This window comes from Aquarana catesbeiana, linkage group LG06, assembly GCF_042186555.1.
Source record: "Aquarana catesbeiana isolate 2022-GZ linkage group LG06, ASM4218655v1, whole genome shotgun sequence".
NCBI classification, from domain to species: Eukaryota; Metazoa; Chordata; class Amphibia; order Anura; family Ranidae; genus Aquarana; species Aquarana catesbeiana.
Genome location: NC_133329.1, coordinates 158,330,044 through 158,350,059, shown reverse-complemented (window position 1 = coordinate 158,350,059; position 20,016 = coordinate 158,330,044). Strand labels below are relative to the sequence as shown.

At 46.2% G+C, this 20,016-nt stretch overlaps 1 protein-coding gene across 3 annotated transcripts in view; it reads right to left on the bottom strand.

Moving 5' to 3' along the window:
• SYT17 (synaptotagmin 17) overlaps positions 1-20,016 on the bottom strand; it is a 489,562-nt gene that overhangs the window by 361,716 nt on the left and 107,830 nt on the right. For 2 of the 3 annotated variants that reach the window (XM_073591116.1, XM_073591117.1), the window contains exons 2-4: positions 18,632-18,649; positions 14,399-14,547; positions 12,581-12,729 (exon numbers count right to left, since the gene is read on the bottom strand). In XM_073591116.1, coding sequence (XP_073447217.1) covers positions 12,581-12,729; positions 14,399-14,547; positions 18,632-18,649 — 316 coding nt within the window. Of the gene's footprint in view, positions 1-12,580; positions 12,730-14,398; positions 14,548-18,631; positions 18,655-20,016 lie in introns of all 3 variants that reach the window. The other variant, XM_073591118.1, reaches the window with a different exon arrangement.

Genomic DNA, 20,016 nt, shown 5'->3' with positions numbered 1-20,016 from the left:
GGAGCAGGAGAGTCCTCTCATCAACTCTGTGGACCAGTTCTTCGAAACCATGGGCCAATTATATGATGACCCCCTGCGGGTGGCCACTGCTGAATCTGCTCTGCATACCCTACGGCAGGGTCAGCGCCCTGTGGAAGATTACACGGTGCAATTCCGTACCTGGTTCTCAGACTCAGGTTGGAACGAGGCAGCGTTAAGTTATCAGTATCGGCTGCGGCTGTCCGAATCCCTCAAGGATGAACTGTCCAGAATTGAGACCCCCTCAACACTAGAAGGTCTCATCCTACTGACCATTCAAATCGATAGACGCTTACGGGAACGCCGGTCTGAACGTATCCAAACCCTTCGGCAGCCCGAAGTCCCGCCTACATCCAAACCCATGCAGCTTGGCCTGGCCCATCCAACATTAACTTCAGAGGAGAGACTTCATCGCCGACAGGCAAACCTTTGCTTCTACTGTGGGGGAACAGGACATTACATAACCTTGTAAGACCCAGGAAATCAGTTCCCCGCACTCCGGTCAATTTCCAGGTATCCAGGTTTTCTCCAACCCATATCAGTCTTCCTGTCACATTACTGGTGGCAGGAGAGGAAGTTCATCTCCAAGCAGTAGTGGATGCAGCTGTTTCTTGGATCTGACCTTGGCAAAGAGACTCGCTATCCCTCTTCACCACAAAAGGCAACGATTGACCGTTCATCTAGGCTCAATGCCTAGTTCCGGGCATGTCACCCAAGAAACGGCACCTATCTTTACCTCCATCAATTCTAGTCACCAGGAATTTCTACATTTTGACATCCTGAGCTCCCCTATATTCCCTGTGATCCTGGGAATTCCATGGCTACAGGCGCACAATCCTCAGACTGACTGGTCCAAGAGGGAAGTTCTCTTCACTTCTTCCTACTGCCGGCAGCATTGTCTTGCTCCTGAATCCAAGGACTTTTCTAGTTGTCTGTCTGTCCTACCCACACCCAGTGTGGATTCCAATATACCAGGGGCCTACCATGAATTCCAAGATGTTTTTGACAAGAAGAAGGCAGATGCTCTACCCCCACACCGTCCCTATGATTGGCCCATTGACTTGCTACAGAGGGCTGAGATTCCTTTTGGCCGTACTTTTCCTCTTTCCGAGACTGAACTTGAAACTTTGAGGCATTATGTTGATGAAAACCTTGAAAAGGGATTTATCCGCCCTTCCTCCTCTCCCGCCGGTGCCGGCATTATCTTTGTTGAGAAAAAAGATAAAACCTTGAGGCCATGTGTGGACTACAGGGACTTAAACAAAATTACTCTAAAAAATCGCTATCCGCTCCCCCTCATCCCCGAACTCTTCCAGAGGTTTCGTACAGCCCACATTTTCACCAAATTAGACCTACGTGGAGCTTACAATCTTGTCCGTATCCAAGAGGGGGATGAGTGGAAAACAGCATTCAGAACAAGATTCGGGCACTTTGAATACTTAGTAATGCCGTTTGGACTATGCAACGCCCCGGCCACATTCCAACATTTCATAAATGATATTTTTCGGCAGTACTTAGACCACTTCGTTATCGTCTACTTCGACGATATTCTCATATTCTCAGCTAATCTGGAGCTTCACAGAACACATGTAAAAAAGGTACTGGGCATCCTCAGAACACATGGATTGTATGTAAAAGCTGAGAAATGCGACTTTGAGAAGACGACAATCCAATTCCTCGGACTTATCATCACCACTAACGGGGTAGCTATGGATCCTCAAAAGGTGAAGGCTATCCTTGAGTGGCCGGCTCCATCTGATAAGAAGGGTGTTCAGAGGTTCATCGGCTTCGCAAATTTCTACAGGAGATTTATAAAGAACTTCTCTAGCACTGTAGTGCCTATCACCCAGATAACCCGCCAACATACCAGATTCCAGTGGTCAGTAGCAGCACAAACTGCCTTCGATCAACTGAAGCTCCTCTTTACCTCCGCACCAATCTTACAGCATCCTGATGCTACCTTACCCTATGTCCTGGAAGTTGATGCCTCTGAAGTAGCCCCGGGGGCAGTTCTTTCCCAACGTCAGGGGCCCAAAGCCCTACTTCATCCCATGGCCTTCTCTTCACGGAAGATGAGTCAGCCGGAGAAGAACTACGACGTGGGGGATCGGAGCTCTTGGCGATTAAGACTGCTCTGGAGGAATGGAGATATCTCTTGGAGGGTGCCGTCCATCCTATCTTAATCTTTACAGACCATAAGAACCTAGAATATCTCCGCACGGCCAAGCGACTGAGACCTCGGCAGGCTCGATGGGCTCTATTCTTTTCTAGATTTAACTTCCATATCACCTTCCGCCCAGGGTCTAAGAATGAAAAAGCCGACGCCTTGTCCCGAATGTTCCCTGACACCCCGGAAGAGGTCACACCCAGTTCAATTCTGTCCCCTCAAAATTTCCTCTTGATCTAGCCTGATTTAAGGATTTCAATTGAGCAGGCATCCACCCAGTGCACGGAGGCAGAAATCTCCTCTCTAAGAAGCCAGGAGGGGCTCCTTTGGCATCAAAACAAGATTTTTGTCCCACAGCAAGCCAGGCTTCAGGTTTTAAGAACTTTCCATGACTACCAATTGGCTGGCCACTTTGGGGTCCGAAAAACGACCGAACTGGTTCAACGGTCTTTATGGTGGCCCACTCTGAGATCCGATTGTAAGGAGTATGTCAATTCTTGCACAACATGCCAGCGGAATAAGGGGTCCAACGCTAAATCCTGGGGCCTGTTAAGACCTCTGCCAGTCACGGAACAGCCTTGGAAAAACATTTCATTAGACTTTATCGTGGATTTACCCCCTTCAGAAGAATTCACTACCAAGAATTCACATCTTGGTAGTAGTAGACCAGCTATCCAAGATGGCACACTTCTTGCCAATGATGGGCACACCTTCCGCAATGGACACAGCAAAAACTTTCATCAAAGAAATAGTCAGATTGCATGGTGTACCAGACAACATTGTGTCAGATAGAGGTGTTCAATTCACCTCTAGGTTCTGGAGGAACCTTTGCAAATTGCTGTCAATTGAAACATGTTTTTCCACAGCCTACCATCCCCAGAGCAATGGTCAAATGGAAAGGACTAACTAAACGCTAGAACAGTATCTAAGATGTTTTTGTTCCTTTTCTCAGGATGATTGGATTTCATTATTGCCCTGTGCAGAATTCGCATACAATAACTCTGTGCACGCTGCTACCAACCAGTCGCCCTTCTGGGCGAATTATGGCTACCATCCTTCATTTCTACCCAATATCATTCCCGAATCTTCAGTTCCGGCAGTTCAAGACAGAATAAATTTCATTCAAACCAATTATCAAATTCTCCAGGACACAATGCAGAAAGCCCAAGAAGGGTATAAGAAACAATATGACAAGAAAAGAAGAGTAAACCCTGCCTTTAAAGTGGGGGACAAAGTGTGGCTCTCATCTGCAAACCTCAAACTGCCATGTCCATCCCGAAAGTTGGGGCCAAAGTTTGTTGGTCGTTTTGAAATTAAACGCGAAATAAATCCAGTAGCCTTCGAACTTGCCTTACCTGAATCTTATAAGATCCACCCTGTATTTCATGTTGCACTTCTTAAACATGCCATTTCTAGTTCTTTTCCAGGGAGAGAAGAAGTACCCCCACCTCCGGTCCTGGTAGGAGACGAGACTGAATTTGAAGTGGAATTCATCCTTGACTGTCAACGGAGAGGTAGGACAATTCAGGTCTTAATTTAATGGAAAGGGTTTCCACATGAGGAGAGCTCCTGGGAACCTGAGGCCAATGTACATGCCCCTAGATTCGTCTGAGAGTTTTGGGCTAAATACCCTGAGAAGATGGCCCAAATGGGCACCCGGAGGCTGCCCGTTGGGGGGGGGGTACTGTCAGGGAATCAACAGCAGGAGAAGGGCTCTAGGACCCAGCATCTCTACCAGCACTTATGGCAGGAGAAAGACTTTAGGACCCAGCATCTCTGGCAGGAGAAGGACTTTAGGACCCAATATCTCTACCAGCAGGTCACATGGGCCTATATAAGGAAGTCTGCTAGTGTCTGCAATTGCTGGTTTGTCTTCAGCTTCCCCTGTGTTCCTGTGCCCTGTATTATCTGCTGATCTGATCTCCTGTGTACCGACCCGGCTTGTGTTGACCTCAGGGGCGGACTGACCATCGGGCAGTTCGGACGCTGACCGAGGGCCCGTGGCCAGTAGGGGGCCCCATGGCAGCTTCCACTTCGGGACCCGATCTACCCGTCACGTCAGCTAGCTGTGATTGACGGGCTGATCGGGTCTCTGCTCACTGCTAAGAGACTGCAGTGTATACACACACCTCGTGATGCGCTCCTCCTCCTCCCCGCCGGCCCCTCCTTCCCTCCCGTCCACCCCAGGTGCTTGTATCTGTCATCACCTCGGACGGACAGAAAAGAGGAGGGGCCAGCGAGGAGGAGGAGGAGCGCATCACGAGAGGTCTGTATACAGCCGCTTCCCGCGCTACTCTGCATGTAGGAAGGAAAGTGCAGCAGCTTGTACCACGTGCTGCTATTAGAAAGTTGCTGCACAGCTTCCCACCCACAGTGTCCCCCTGTGCCCCCCACCTCCCCACAGTGTCCCCCACCTCCCCACAGTGTCCCCCTGTGCCCCCCACCTCCCCACAGTGTCCTCCTGTGCCCCCCACCTCCCCACAGTGTCCCCCTGTGCCCCCCACCTCCCCACAGTGTCCCCCTGTGCCCCCCCACCTCCCGACAGTGTCCCCCTGTGCCCCCCCACCTCCCCACAGTGTCCCCCTGTGCCCCCCCACCTCCCCACAGTGTCCTCCTGTGCCCCCCACCTCCCCACAGTGTCCCCCTGTGCCCCCCACCTCCCCACAGTGCCCCCCTGTGTGCCCTCCACCCCCACAGTGACCCCCTGTGCCCCCCACCTCCCCACAGTGACCCCCACCTCCCCACAGTGTCCCCCTGTGCCCCCCACCTCCCCACAGTGACCCCCACCTCCCCACAGTGTCCCCCTGTGCCCCCACAGTGTCCCCCTGTGCCCCTCACCTCCCCACAGTGTCCTCCTGTGCCCCCCACCTCCCCACAGTGCCCCCTGTGCCCTCCACCCCCCACAGTGACCCCCTGTGCCCCCCACCTCCCCACAGTGTCCCCCTGTGCCCCACAGTGACCCCCACCTCCACACAGTGTCCCCCTGTGCCCCCCACCTCCCCACAGTGACCCCCTGTGCCCCCACCTCCCCACAGTGCCCCCTGTGCTCCCCACAGTGCCCTCCACCTCCCCACAGTGCCCCCCTGTGCCCCCCACCTCCCCACAGTGACCCCCACCTCCCCACAGTGTCCCCCTGTGCCCCCCACCTCCCCACAGTGACCCCCACCTCCCCACAGTGTCCTCCTGTGCCCCCCACCTCCCCACAGTGCCCCCCACCTCCCCACAGTGACCCCCTGTGCCCCCCACCTCCCCCACAGTGATCCCCTGTGCCCCCCCACCTCCCCACAGTGTCCCCATGTGCCCCCCACCTCCCCACAGTGCCCCCTTGTGCCCCCCACCTCCCCCCTCCCCACAGTGCCCCCCTGTGCCCCCCACCTCCCCACAGTGTCCCCCTGTGCCCCCCCACCTCCCCACAGTGCCCCCCTGTGCCCTCACCTCCCCACAGTGCCCCCCTGTGCCCCCCCACCTCCCCATAGTGTCCCCATGTGCCCCCCACAGTGCCCCCTTGTGCCCCCCACCTCCCCACAGTGCCCCCTGTGCCCTCCACCTCCCCACAGTGTCCCCCTGTGCCCCCCCACCTTCCCACAGTGTCCCCCTGTGCCCTCCACCTCCCCACAGTGTCCCCCTGTGCACTCCACCTCCCCACAGTGCCCCCCTGTGCCCTCCACCCCCCCACAGTGTCCCCCTGTGCCCTCCACCTCCCCACAGTGTCCCCCTGTGCCCCCACCTCCCCACAGTGTCCCCCTGTGCCCCCCACAGTGCCCCCCTGTGCCCTCCACCTCCCCCCTCCCCACAGTGCCCCCCTGTGCCCTCCACCCCCCCCCACAGTGCCCCCGTGTGCCCTCACCTCCCCACAGTGCCCCCCTGTGCCCTCCACCCCCCCAGTGTCCCCCTGTGCCCTCCACCTCCCCACAGTGTCCCCCTGTGCCCCCACCTCCCCACAGTGTCCCCCTGTGCCCCCCACCTCCCCACAGTGCCCCCCTGTGCCCTCCACCTCCCCCCCCACAGTGCCCTCCACCCCTCCACAGTGTCCCCCTGTGCCCCCCACCCCCCCAGTGTCCCCCTGTGCCCTCCACCTCCCCACAGTGTCCCCCTGTGCCCCCACCTCCCCACAGTGTCCCCCTGTGCCCCCCACCTCCCCACAGTGACCCCCTGTGCCCTCCACCTCCCCCCCACAGTGCCCTCCACCCCTCCACAGTGTCCCCCTGTGCCCCCCACCTCCCCACAGTGTCCCCCTGTGCCCTCCACCTCCCCACAGTATCTCCCTGTGCCCTTCACCCCCCACAGTGTCCCCCTGTGTTTTCTATCCCCCCCCCATGGTGTCTCCCTGTGCCACTCACACACAGTGTCCCCCTGTGCCCTCCACCCACCTACAGTGTCCCCCTGTGCCCTCCAACCCCCCCCCCATGGTGTCTCCCTGTGTCCTCCACCCCCACTGTGTCGCCTTCCGCCCTGATGGCTACCCTGAAAGACACTGTGTTAAGTCTGGAGGATCCCAGTGCTCTACTGTGTGCCCTGTGTTTTGGTTTGTGCCCTGCTATTTGCCCTACTGCGTGCCCCATGGCCTGTGATGTGCCCTGCTAGTGTACCCCCTTATGTGCCCTACTCTGTGCCCCTTGCCCTGTGATGTGCCTTGTGATGTGCCCTGCTGTGTACCACCTGTTGTGCTCTACTGTGTGCCCTGTAATGTGCTCTGTGTGCCCCATGCCCTGGGATGTGTGCCCTGATGTGTACCGCCTGTGTCCTGTTCCCAAGGATGTGCCCTACTGTGTGCCCTGCTGTGTGCCCTACTATTTGCCACATGCCCTGTGATGTGCAGCACGTTCCCTGCTGTGTATCTCCTGATGTGCTCTGTGATGTGCCCCGCTGTGTACCCACTGATGTGCCCTGTACCCTCTGTGATGCACCATGCTGTGCTCAATAATGTGCCCTGATGTGTACAGCATAATAAACCCTGCTGGGTGCCCCATTATGTGTCCTGTGATGTGCCCTACTGTGTGCCCCATGCCCTGTGCCCCATGATGTGCCCCGTGCTCTGCAGTGTGCCATGTGATGTGCCTTACTGTGTGCCCCATGTAAGTGGGGCTTTGTGTAGGTGCGGCTTGCATGTGGGCGGAGACACAGGGGGCCCCATGATCTTCTATTGCCCGGGGGCCCCATGAGTTGTCAGTCCGCCCCTGGTTGACCTGCTCTTTCTGATCCTCTGGCTTGACCCTTTGGCTTGCACCTGACTTCCTCCTGCCTGCTCCTAGCATCTGACCCACGGCCTGGCTTTTGGACTCTGCTTATCTTGCTCCCTGTACTAAGACGCAGCTGATCTTAGGTCATTCTGATCCTGGACTGTCTCTCTGTGAATGACCCCTGGCCTGGCTCACGGCTCCGCTATTCAGTTATACCACTGGACTCTGTCTCCTGGACCTTTCAAGCATGCCTGTCTCCAGCAACCCGGCACCCGTGCTTCTGTGGGCACCACACCTGCTGTTCCACCTTTAGTGGTGTGCTGTGCTCAGCCGCAAGGGGAGCCCTCCCAGCATCTCGACCTTCTACCAAGTTACTGACATATGCGGTCTTGCACAGCCGGAACTGATATTTCAGGGAAGGAATTAGGAAGAAAGGAGGGGTGAAAGCCGAAGTTGGACCAGAAAGGTGTTTGGTTAGTAGCTAAGTGGATGAAATTATTATAAGCAAACTCCGCATAGGGCAGGAGAGTGGACCAATCATCCTGGGAGCCAGAACAGAAGAAACGAAGATATTGTTCTAATGTTTGATCTGTCCTCTCTGTTTGGCCATTACTTTGGGGATGGTAGGCTGAAGACAGACTGACTTTAATTTCCAGTATTTTGCAAAGCTCCCTACAAAACTTAGAGGTGAATTGAACACCTCTATCGGAGAAGATATTATTGGGTACCCCGTGAAGCCTTACTACTTCCTTGATGAAAATATTAGCTGTATCCAGGGCAGAGGGAGTGCCCACCATGGGGAGAAAGTGTGCCATCTTAGAGAGGCGGTCAATAATGACAAAAATAGTAGAGAACCCTTTAGAGGGAGGTAATTCAACAATGAAGTCCATAGACACTTCCTTCCATGGTCGTTCCAGGATGGGCAGAGGTTTCAGTAGACCCCAAGACTTGGCGTTTGACCCCTTGTTTCGCTGACAGGAGATACATGAGGAGGCGTAATCCTTGCAGTCCCATCTCCAACCAGGCCACCAAAAGGAATGAGAGACTAGTTCAGTGGTCTTTAAAACCCCTGAAATGACCTGCCAGTTTGTGGTCATGAAAAGTCTCCAGGATCAGAGGTCTTACCTCAAGCGGGACAAAAATGTTATTCTGGGCCCAAAGTAAGTCATCCCGTTTCTTCAAAAAAAGATACCCCTCACTCAGTACAGTGGCCGGAAGCTTGTTTAATGGCAGGTGAGGTCAGACTGGGTGATGAGGCAAAAATTCTGTGGTGAAAGGATGGTGCTAGGTTCTGTTATTTGAGGGGACTCTGGGAACATCCAAGAGAGTGCGTTCACTTTCCCGTTCTTGAAACCAGGTCTGTAAGAAATGTGAAAGGTATTTGTTAAGAGGCATGGTGAGCATTTTGCAGATCTTATTTTTTTTTTGGAAAATGAAGAAAGAAAAGAAAAATGTCTTTTTTTTTTCTTTTTTCAATTTTCAAACCTTTGTGACAAAAAGTGAGATTTGCAAAATACTCAACATGCCTCTCAGCAGATAGCTTGGGGTGTCTACTTTCCAAAATAGGGTCATTTGGGGGGGGGGGGGTGCTATCTGGGCATTTTATGGCCTCCGAAACTGTGATAGGTAATGAGGAGTGAAATCAAAAATTACGCCCTTAGAAAGCCTGAAGGCGGAGCTTAGTTTTCGGAGTCCTGTACGCGGCCAGACTCCCAAACAGTCTCACACATGTGGTATCTCCATATTTAGGAGAAGCAGCAGAATGTATTTTGGGGTGTAATTATACATATGCCCATGGCATGTTTGAGCAATATATCATTTAGTGACAACTTTGTGCAAAAAAAATAAAATTTTTCATTTTCCTGCAACTTGTGGCAAAATATAAAATATTCCATGGACTCAACATTCCTATCAGCAAATAGCTTGGGGTGTCTACTTTCCAAAATGGGATCATTTGGGGAGGTTTTGTGCTATCTTGGCATTTTATGGCCTTTGAAACTGTGATAGGTAGTGAGGAGTGAAATCAAAAATTATGCCCTTAGAAAGCCTGAAGGCGAAGCTTAGTTTTCGGGGTCCTGTATGCGGCTAGGCTCCGAAAAAGTCTCACACATGAGGTATCCCCATACTCAGGAGAAGCAGCAGAATGCATTTTGGGGTCTAATTCCACATATAAATTTTGGAATGTGTGAGCAACATATCATTTAGTGACAACTAAATTTGTAATGTAATTTTTTTTTTTTTGTCATTTTTCAATCACTTGTGACAAAAAAATTAAATATTCAATGGGCTCAACATGCCTCTCAGCAATTTTCTTGGGGTGTCTACTTTCCAAAATGGGGTCATTTGGGGGGTTTTGTACTGCCCTGCCATTTTTGCACCTCAAGAAATGAGATAGGTAGTCATAAACGAAATGCTGCGTATATTCCAGAAAATGTACCCTAGTTTGTAGACGCTATAACTTTTGCACAAACCAATAAATATACGCTTATTGACATTTTTTTACCAAAGGCATGTGGCTGAATACATTTTGGCCTAAATGTATGACTAAAATTTAATTAATAAAATTTTTTTTATAACAAAAAATAGAAAATATCATTTTTTTTCAAAATTTCCGTTTTTTTTTCCGTTTATATCGCAAAAAATAAAATTTGCAGAGGCAATCAAATACCATCAAAAGAAAGTTCTATGTGTGGGAAAAAAAGGACGCAAATTTTGTTTGGGTACAACATTGCATGGCCGCACAATTACTAGTTAAAGTAGCGCAGTGCCAAATTGTAAAAATCCACCGGGGCTGAAGTGGTTAAAGAAGAAGAGAATTGTGTGCTGCATTTCGAGATTTCATTATTTGCCACGTCACGAATGTTAATCCTCCATTACGAACGCTAGTTTAGAAGACCAACCGCTTCTGGCTCATCCTTGCTTCCGAGCATGCGTGTTTGTACTTTCGACTTTTGTGTACACACGCTCGGAAAATCCGACAACACACATTTGTCCGCGGAAAATTTGAAAACCTGCTAGCCAACATTTGTCTGCGGAAAGTCCGACAACAATTGTCCGATGAAGCATACACACCAACAGGCTGTCATCGAACATTTCCCGTTGGAAAGTCCGATCGTGTGTACGAGGCTTTACAGTTTTATGAACAGAGCAGCAGCTAAAGATGAGACAGCCTTCAGTAAGGGCAATTTATTCTTACATAGCAAATAGCCCGAAATAGTTTTTTCCCAGAGTTTAGTTTAAACACAGATCACCTGAAAAACAAGCAGAGAAATCTGTAGCCACTATGAATCTCTGCTACAAAGTTTGCTGATGCGATGTTGCCCTTAAGCCCCACACATACGATCAGAATATCGTACAAAAAATACCGATTTCGAAGAGATCATTCGTTAGTACACAGCTGTCGTCTGAAACTTTCCGAATGGGACAAACATAAAAAAAATTTGCGTACGATACAAAATTGTACAATTTTGTTTGATCAGTACAGTTTTTGTCTGAAAATACACATACATTACATCACTTCCGAATTTTTTTCTGTCATACTGAGAATTTTTGTACTTTTGTAACCTATTCGATATGGAGACTAGCATGTGAAAAACAAACAGACGATCATTAGTCTGATAATCTCATCATGGATACTAGGCTTTACTGTATGTCATTATACTCAGAAGTATGTGTTCTTCTTGGAATGTCCAGTGATAGAAGCTTAGATAAATTGATGGGTTTCTTTTTTTTTTTTAGACATTACATTGACCTCTTTAATGCTTTCAGAGCATCCTTGTCTACTTTTTCAAGAGTTCAGTCAGTGACACTGAAAAATAAACTGAACAGGGGTTGAGACCATAAATGTTGAAATCCAGGCAGATAAAAAGACACAAATTACCGTATTTATCGGCGTATAACATGCACATTCATTTTAAGAGGGAAGTTTCAGGAAAAAAACTTAAAATTTTAAATAAGGAACTTTGAAGCAAAATAAGGGTCAGTGCCCATCTGCAGCCTCACCATTGGCATCAATGCAGCCTGATCAATATCCATCTGCAGCCTCATCAGTCCACATCAATGCAGCAGCCTCACCATTGCCATCAATGCAGCCTGATCGATGCCCATCTGCAGCCTAGAGGGGACAGGGAGGGGGGCGGGACGAGCGTCGACAGATTACATACAGTGAGAATCTCCTATGATAGACAGAACAGTGGTCCAATGGCGGCCCAGGAGATGGGACTTCCTATTACAGAGGCCGCCAAGTAAACAGGAGATTCTCACTGTATGTAATCTGACGGCGCTCGTCCTGCCCCCCTCCCTTTCACCTTCGAGGCAGCTAAAATTGAAGCATTGGCATATAACACGCATACACTATTTGCACCCGATTTTCATGGTGAAAAAGTGAGTGTTATACGCCAATAAATACAGTAATACACTGTGCTTCATTAATACATCATTAAATATGATGTTGTAAACATAAGCAGTTCAAGTGTCTGATCATGACTTGGTATGAGGTATTGATAAATCTCTGCAGCCTGGGATCAAAAAATCCTAGCTTCAACCTTGGTTCAGCATTTGCAGTTAAATGTCTAGAGCAGCCTCTCTCAACCTTTTTAAGTCAGTGGAAGCCTCAAAATAACCTCAAGGTCCCAGGGCACCACAGCTAATAAATATTTAATCTAAAGCTCATGAGACTGCATGAAAAGTATGTTTTAGATAAGAATAAATAATAGAATAAGGAATGTGGCATACCTGGCATTAGACACCCAAGACTGCTCTATATTACTATATTATTTAATGAAATAAAACAAATGATAATATTGGCCAAAAAAGAATAGGAATCAATTACATTGGTGGTCAATGGAAGAGTCGCCCCTTACATTGATGATCAGTGAAAAGGTGAAAAGGTGACCCCTTCCATTGATGGTCATGGGAGAAGTTTCCCTTTGCACTGGTGGTTAAGGGGAAAAATTCTCCTTTCATTGGTGATAAATGGGAAGACTGTCCCCTTACACATAGGTCATTGGTGTCAGTGGCAGCTCATCAGAGAGACACAAATTGCTCATTGCTCAAGGAACCCCTAGCAACCTTTGAAGAAACCATACGGTTCCAGGGAACACTTGTTAAGAAAGGCTGAAATAGAGCTACCATGACCTCATAAACTATTTAATTTCCTATATTCTAGGCATATGACCCTAGTTACTGTATGTCAGAGAGCGTTAAGAATTCTTACTTGAAATGCGCCTGGTGAGGCTATACGTAGATCTGGATGTATCTGAAGATGATCTTCTTCTGTCTGGTAAGGTCTCCTGTGGCGTTGGAGGTGGCTCGCTTGTTGTATTGTCTGAATCTCCTTCCTTTTCATCACTGCGATTATTTATCCTATGTACAAAATGATTATTAATTATTTGGATGGTACAAATATCAATAATACATAGAATGTAGGAGGTAACTGGACCATTTTTTCTAGAAGCTCTTTAGCATATATGGTAATATATTTATGTGATAAAATGTTCTGAAAGATTTAAAGAGAAATATAATATTTTGCTTCAAGTATGCCAACCTGCCAACTAGAGAGACATTTTTAAAGAGTAATGACCTTTTTTTTTTTTGACATCAAACGTAGCCTAGAACAGCCATGTTGTAAAAAGACAAACGTACATATTAATTGAGCTATTTATTGAGCTTTAGATGATCGGGTTCCAGATCATTTGTTGTATTTATCTAAAACTTGCTGTTAAAAGGAAAGTTAAATGTATACAATGTTTTCAATGGTGCCTATTAACATGAATGCAACTCAGTACTGTGCAACTTTGGAAAAGGTTCCTGCACTACTTTGGTGTGATTCCAGCCTGGTTTTGGCCCCATAAAAGATGCAAACTCCATCCATGTAGCATCCAAGTTGCACTACATAATGGCACTGAAAGTTGGATCAAAATCTGATCGCAGATAGGGCTTAGCATTCATTGTGCAACGCGCAGTGCATTGTGGGGCGCTCGGCAGGTGAACATCCTGTCGAGCGCCCTGAAAATTCGAGTGTTAGCCAAATTGGCGAACAGGCAATGTTCAGGCCGAACTTTTGCTCGGCTTGAACATTTCGCCCATCTCTACTTGCAAGTAATAAATAATATATATATTATTAACTCCCTCCACTCCTTCGCTATTATTATGCCGCTGATTTTTTGCCATTAATATTTTAAACTTATCTGCAGAAATATATTTGGTTGTTTTAAAACTAACACTGGTAAAAATTGGGAAAAAAATTTATTTTAAATTTTGTTACATTTTTGTCCATACATTGCATTAAAAATAAAATAACTTTTGCAAGACAATATTGCTAACTAAAAGCCTAGTTAGTACCAAAATTTTCAATCTGCAGTGCTATACATTTCTGTAAAATGCAATACAACACAATATACCAACCTGGAGGCATTCTGTACACAGATGGTGTACAGAATGCCCCGCAGAAATGTCCTTTTCTGCTTGTGTTATTGGCTCACTGATTTTCCCAGAATTCTACACTAAGTTGCAAATCAGATTTTGGGCATTCTATGCAACAAACATGTCAGCTTTGGTGGAATACTATCAAAGTGCTGCTCACATCTAAAGGGATTCAGACCCTATCACTTTCTTCATTAGCACCCTGCAAGTGCAGCCGCTAATCCCTAATGAAAAAGTCACTCCCACTCACATTCACTTTGCACTTGGGCACAGACAAAAAACATCTATTTTAAATGGTAGGAATCTGCAACAAACTTTGTTAAATCCCTGCAGTGTACATTGATCACCCAGAGGTGAATGATTTTTTCTCAACAAAAGTGGAGTTACTCTTTAAGGTATGACAAATTTATAGCCAAATCAATAGGCCCATAGCAGAAATATAAAAATTTGCTCTGTAAGATATGAACAGGTAGAAGAGCTGAAGTGGTTAAATAAGTGATTTCACCTATATACTTTATTTGGTAACTTTATCACACCTCTGTCTCATAAATGTAAAATACAAAACTCTAATGACCAGCAGCCACTAGCATTATTTCTTCACTATACTAACATCCATGGTGGTGTTTGTGCTGGAAAGGGCCCCAGGATCTCCACTTCATCTTCACTAGACTGGCAGCAGGTACAATCATAACACTTTTGACAGCAGTTTCTACACGTCCAACGACACAGCAGCAGATCTGAAATTTTGGAGAGGAACCCCTGGAGAAGAAAAAAGAAGCACTAGTTTACTGCAGGTCTTTCTTGTGAGGATAATTCATAAACACCTTTAGAATTCCATAGTCGCTCTGCACCAGGGACATGCAATGAGGTCAGTCACACACAGGTTACATACGCCACGAACGTTGGAGCGAGAGCAATAACTCTAGCACTGGACCTCCTCTGTAACTCTAAACATGCAATCTGTAAAAAATTTGAAGCGTCACCTATGGGGATTTTTAAGTACTGAATTTTGGCGCCATTCCACAAGTGTGGGCTATTTTAAAGCATGACATGTTAGTGAAGCGCCCTACTCCCGTAGGAGCGGCTAAAAGTTCGTTCTTCCCTGAAGTGTCTTCCCTTACCCCCTTTCCCTCAAAAGACATGACACGTAGACATCTACTGAACAGTTGAACTATGTACATCTTTATTGCGGATCCATGTTAAATGCTGCACTGCACCGGAAAGTCACTCTGAATAAGTGTTTTGAGTGATGAGAAATACAACATTCAATCCAGAACAAAAGAAGCCTTCGTTAATAAAACTTCCATCTTGCCTAAATTCTCTGTTGTGTAATGGGGGAGAGCACCCACGAATCCTCCTGTATCCTACATCCTCCAAAAAGACGAACCCTAGGAAGCATGTGACCAAGCCTTAAATAGAAGTCCCGCCTCTGCCCAAGCAAATTAATGATTGGTCTAGAGGGGTCTCCCAGAAACTACCTGTCACTCTAACTTGTATTCCTCCCATCCTCCAGGTCAAAACATGGAAAAATAGAGGAAACTTGCACAAGCAGAGCACAGGGGGTCACACCCTCCTCTACTCTAGTAAACCTCCCATGCCAATCAAACCCACCAGCTTACACCGCAGGGTAAAATACTGGTAATTTGGCCTAATTCTACACCTAACTCTCTAATCTAGAGCGCTACATTAGGTATCTATTTACTCGGCGTAAAATCATCTTTCATAGTATACAAAAAAATCGGGCTAACTAGTGTTTTTTTTTTTAATATATATTCATGAGAAAAAAATGCATTCGAAAAATTGCTGCGCAAATACCGTGCAACATAAAAAGTTGCAACAACCACCATTTTTTTCCCTAGAATGTCTGCTAAAAAATATATGTATATAATGTTTGGGGGTTCTGAGTAATTTTCTAGCAACAAAATGATGATTTTTACATGTAGGAGAGAAGTGTCAGAATTGACCAAGTGGTTAATTAGCATAAGTAAGTAATATACAAATAATTATTATATATATAGTTTTTAAGGTAATTTACTATATTTTCAAAAACTGTACTCAAGCAGGTGGCTTAACGGACAAATTACTGAAGTTTGAAGTTATAACTTTAAACCAGTAATTTCACAGTAAATAGATAAATAATAAATTATTATGATATATGTATAACTGTAATTATTATGTTATATGTATAACATATAGCATAATAATATATGATTTAGCTTGATTAAAACAGTACCTTTACAGCAGGCAGCAGATTCTCATTCTCCCTCTTAACTGTGTGATAAAAACATGGGATTGTGGGTAAATCTTTGTAGGTATACCCATAAACCCATGAAGTGAGAGGCACTGTGAGCTCATCCTCTCAGTCTGCTGCAAACAGAGTGTGCCAGCTTGTATTTAAACTGACCGCTCTGTGGGGTTGATTTACTAAAGGCAAAAAAACTGTGCACTTTGCAGAGGGCAGTTGCCCTCTGCAAGTGCAATTTCTCCAGAGCTTAGTAAATGAGGTAAGGCTTCACTTTGCAAAGAGTACCGAATCCCGTGCAAGGAAAATTAAAAAAACTGCATTTTTGCTTGCACAAATTTGATAATTGAAGTCCGCAGAGCGTCTGCTCATTTATCAAGCTCTGGAGCAACTTCTCTAGAAGAGGGCAACTGCACTTTGCAAGGTGCACAGTCTTTTTCCCTTTAGTAAATCAACCCCTGTATGTAGCTTCTGACAGACTGCACAAAAAGCCCCGTATCTCCAGAACTATAGGTGGCATGAGCCCCAAATGACCAGTGGTGGGGTAGGACTTCAGCTACCTACCCCCAAATTTGGGGTTCCTGTGACCCCAGGTCGCCGAGCTGCGACCCTCAAAACTCGATCATTTTTTCTTTTTGGTATTTTTCCTTTTATGTTCATGGCTCTGCCTCATCTGCCCCCCCTGACTGCACGTCCCTGCACTACACTGAAACTGTCGGTAATGCCGTGTACACACAGCCGAACTTTTCGACCAAACTTGTCCCGCGGAACGAATCCGTCGGACAATTCGACCGTGTGTGGGCTTCATCGGTCCTGCAGCGGACCTTTTCTGACGAAAATGTGACGGACTTTCAAATCTTTCCGACGGACTCAAGTCCGGTCGAAAAATCAGTTCGTCTGTATGCTAGTCCAACGGACGAAAAACGATGCTAGGGCAGCTATTGGCTACTGGCTATGAACTTCCTTATTCTAGTCTGGTCGTACGTCATCACGGTCGAATCCGTCGGACTTTGGTGTGATTGTGTGTAGACAAGTCCAATTCGACGAAAGTCTGTCGAGAAATCCGTCGAAAGTCTGTCGAAAAGTCCGAGGTGATTCAGTCCGTCGAAAGTACGGTCGTGTGTACACAGCATAAGAGACAGGAACCTGAATTTCCTTCCCAGTTTTGTAGTAGGAGTGGGCAGAGCTTGACGGGGAACTGAGAGACTAGCTCCCCATCAGGTCCCCCTTTTTGTTGAATGACAGAACGCATCAGTGGGTGCATCCATGGACACCATTCAGTCTAATAGCAACTTTCAAATTCTTCCACTGCCATGGATGTCCATCAAAAGTAAGGCAGCCCTGATGGTGAACTATATCTTAGTTTCCCATCAGGCTCCACCCACGAATTGTCACATTTGGATAATGACATCACCCATGGTTGTGGCAAATTCAACGAGGCATGCTGAATTGACAGGTGGCACCACGTGTCAAACCTGGCTATTTAAGTCAACAGAGGCCATGCTTGGCTCACAGCATTAGTCTACGACTTAGCCGCACTCTTTCCAGAAAATGAGCAAACCTAGCCTTATAAAAATAAACCCAACCTGGTGCTTTTTACATTTGCATGGTCACCGAAACTCAGTTTTACCAATAAGTTATAATTTACAATGCATCCATGATCTATAAGAAAATGTAAAATTGTTGAATTACAAATGATTGTATAAAATTGAGTGGTTTACCAAAGCAATCGCTTAGATTTATTTCATCATATTTCCAGTTCAGAATCTGATTTGTTCCTGGGGCAACACAGGCTTTTCCCTGAAACCTAAGACTGAACCCAAGGCAAATATAAAGGAACTGGTTAAGGCAGCTACTGTAGGTATTCAATAATACATTGTTGCATGGATTTTTTTTAAATGCAACTAGTGTTAGTACAAGAATTAGACTTGCCATCAGCCATCATCTCCCATATGACAGCACTCAGACTGGAAAAGGGAGAAACAGGACTGGAAACCAATCAGTGCTGAATGCAATTGTATCTATTCTGTAGTCAATACCTGTAACAGAGAAAGTATTACCATCCTCCTGGTTGTGCTGTGTGGCAGGGTTTTTTTAAACCTTAGAAATGCATAAACACATATACAAATACTTTGGCGGGTAAAGCAGCTCCCTTATGTAAAATGCCAAAATAAACACAGCACTGCTCCAAGCATCTATAACAGCCTCTTGGAAAGTCTGCTGCTCCAGGCTTTGGGAGTGAGCTGCACTCTGCTGGCACGCGGAGAAGTGGAGGAGTCAAGAGCGCCAGCGCAGGACCCCAGAAGAGTAGGTTCCGGACTGCTCTGTGCAATAACATTTCACACAGCAGGTATGTATAACATGTTTGTTTTTTACTGCAAACCAAGATATGTGTGTGAGGCACTCGGGCTGTATGGGAATGAAGTCCTGTGCCCAGCACTGTGAGTGCTGGTTGGAATGGGAGCTCGTCAAAAACAAAACAACATTTTAGCCTTTACAACTACTTTAAGTGATGTCAATCCACTGTACATCATACATTTCCCCCTTCTTAACACAGCAACATCTTCAGATGGTAGCTGGATAATTATGACATGTACTCACCTCATTTATTGGCTCCAACTGTCCTTTTTGATATTCACAATGAAGCAAATGGAAGGCATGAAAGATAAAAATAAAACCAATTTAGTGTTTTACAGACCAGATAAACAATGTATGTGTTAAAAATAAATTTCTACTAACATTTAGAAGAAGAAACATTGTGGAATGTTAATATCTGCTCTTATCTTATCTTTTTTCCCTGCTGGTGCAGATTTTTTTTGCCTTCCTCCAAATCAACTGCAGGTTAAGTGTTCTGATACACTTAAAAAAAACCAGGACCCTGCATTTACTATATCTGGTCTCCCACAGTACACAGAACATAGAAATGCAATTATTTTAGTTTATATATAGTAAACTGCTAAATACCTTTTCTCATCAGTTATATATAGCAGTCTTTTGACTTCTATCAGTGTCCAGCCGAGCACTAGTTAAAGCTTGTAGGAGGAGTTTTTATTCTCCTCTGACTGTCCTATGAGGCTGCATGACCCCTGAACCTCTGTCTGAACAGTGCTGATTGGCCCTGTGCTGATCACATGCACCCTCCCCCATAAAAAAAAAACTCTAGCGATACACACCAAACTGAGCATGTGCAGAGTGCCTTCTAGGGCTCTGTTCTATCAGCAGATGGATTGGAAACTGTGGAAAAAGGGGATGATCACAGAACATAGGATCAAACAGCCTTTTTACACAATGCAGAGAATTAACCCCTTAGTTTCCACAGTGAGTATAACAAGCATGATTTACCACATACACAGACTGATTTTACTATCGCGAGTTTAGTAACACTTTAAATGTAGGTTGTTTTTTTTTTTTATTCGATGGATGTGTCTTTTTAACCTATGTAACAATTATCCAACAACATTATTATAAGCCGTATTTAGCATTGTATCATTGTCTTTCAGTCTATCAAGGTACAGTGCCTTGAATAAGTATTTATACCCCTTGACATTTTTCACATTTTGTCATGTTAAAACCAAATACGTAAATGTATTTTATTGGGATTTTATGTAAAAGACCAACACAAAGTGGCACATATTTGTGAAGTGGAAGGAAAATGATAAAAATGTTTCAAAATGTTTTACAAATAAATATCTAAAAAGTGTGGTGTGCATTTGAATTCAGCCCCCCTGTCAATACTTAGTAGAACCACCTTTCGCTGCAATCACAGCTGAAAGTCTTTTTGGGATGTCTCTACCAGCTTTGCACATCTAAAGAGTGACATTTTTGCCCATTCTTCTTTGCAAAATAGCTCAAGCTCTGTCAGATTGGATGTAGCGCATCTGTGAACAGCAATTTTCAAGTCTTGCCACAAATTCTCAATTGGATTTAGGTCTGGACTTTGACTGGGCCATTCTAACACATGAATATGCTTTGATTTAAACCATTCC